The 1,268-nt window shown below is 42.9% G+C and overlaps 1 protein-coding gene across 1 annotated transcript; it reads right to left on the reverse strand.

Moving 5' to 3' along the window:
* Window positions 1-44: 44 nt before the first annotated feature.
* On the reverse strand, window positions 45-1,265 carry LOC119644054 (puff-specific protein Bx42-like; the record flags this gene model as incomplete). Its single annotated transcript, XM_038043581.1, has 1 exon — window positions 45-1,265. A coding segment is annotated over one exon (1,065 nt), but the record flags the coding sequence as incomplete, so codon positions are not given.
* Window positions 1,266-1,268: the final 3 nt, after the last annotated feature.

Below are 1,268 nucleotides of genomic sequence, written 5' to 3' on the forward strand. Positions count from 1 at the left end.
ATTAGGTTATATCAATTGCTTTAACACGTTGGTCATCTTTCTTACACAATTATGACCTTAATGCTGGGTTCATGTTTATGTGATAACGCGGATTACGCTTACATGCCATGGTAGCCCCGCTTTTTTACTTTTGATGTCTCATATGAAAAAATCAAAATTAATATTTAAAGCCTGATTAAAAGTTATTTTCCATTGAAATTTTAATCCTTTCTACGTTTTTTATCCGAACTTCCTATTGCGCTGCGATCATTTTTATCCTCCCCTCTTTTTGGAGCCTTTTTCGCCATATTTAAGAATTGATCCAAACCGAAAGGATCTTCCTCCTTTTCAAATTGCACAGGTCCATTCCGAGTTGATGCACCGCCAGGGCCACGTGTGGTACCCGAGAATTTTTTATATGGCACAAATCTTTGAGTATTTACTATGCGCTCCAAATCAGCGCCATAAGCGTCATTGTCAATTTGTTTTGAAGGCCTATACAAGTGAGTACCCAGGGAAATTGAATCTCGCAAAGGCTTGTCATAAACATTATAGGTCTCGTCGTCATTAAAGTCAGAACTAGTACCTTTAGTGTTATTAAAAACACGGGGATCGAATAGTGATTCTCCGGTGCCTATGGTTTTTGCAGGCATTCCTAGTGCAATCTGTTCGGAAATATCGCGTTCACGTTCCTTCTGAAGTTTCGTGCGCTTGTCTGGAGCAGCGCGTGCCAGATTTCGCTCACGTTGACGTTCACGATGGCGTTCAGCTCGTAAATCGTTTCGTTCCCGGGCTTCGGCCGTAGAACTGCTCCCTTCCTCATTGGGATTTCGTAGACCGGCGCGTTCTTCGCGAGCACGAGCGGCCATCATACGCAACATGTCCTCCTTTTTCTCCTTTTCTTTCTGAGCCAACTTTTTCTCAAGTTGTGCTCTGGCTTCCACAGCTTCACGTGCTTTACAATCGGCTATATACAACGCTTCGGACATTTTCGCACATCGCTCATTTATATGATTTTGTTGAAGACCGCGACCGTCGGCAGCTAAACGTTTATCAAGCGGAATTGTGTATCCTTTAGCATTTTTCCAATTGGAAATGCATTGCGGTATTTTCCATTCTTTTTGCTCCTTTACAGTAACCTTACGAGAAGGTGAATGTAGTACGGGTGCTGGTGGTGATGGCGGGCCTCTTGGTATCTTCTTATTAATACGAAACTTAGGTGGCTCCATAGGATCCACCTGAGCTTCTACCATGCGTATTATACGCTGTTTTGCACCGGAATTAAAAGC

Source organism: Glossina fuscipes, unplaced genomic scaffold (genome assembly GCF_014805625.2).
Source record: "Glossina fuscipes isolate IAEA_lab_2018 unplaced genomic scaffold, Yale_Gfus_2 82547, whole genome shotgun sequence".
In the NCBI taxonomy this organism is placed as follows: domain Eukaryota; kingdom Metazoa; phylum Arthropoda; class Insecta; order Diptera; family Glossinidae; genus Glossina; species Glossina fuscipes.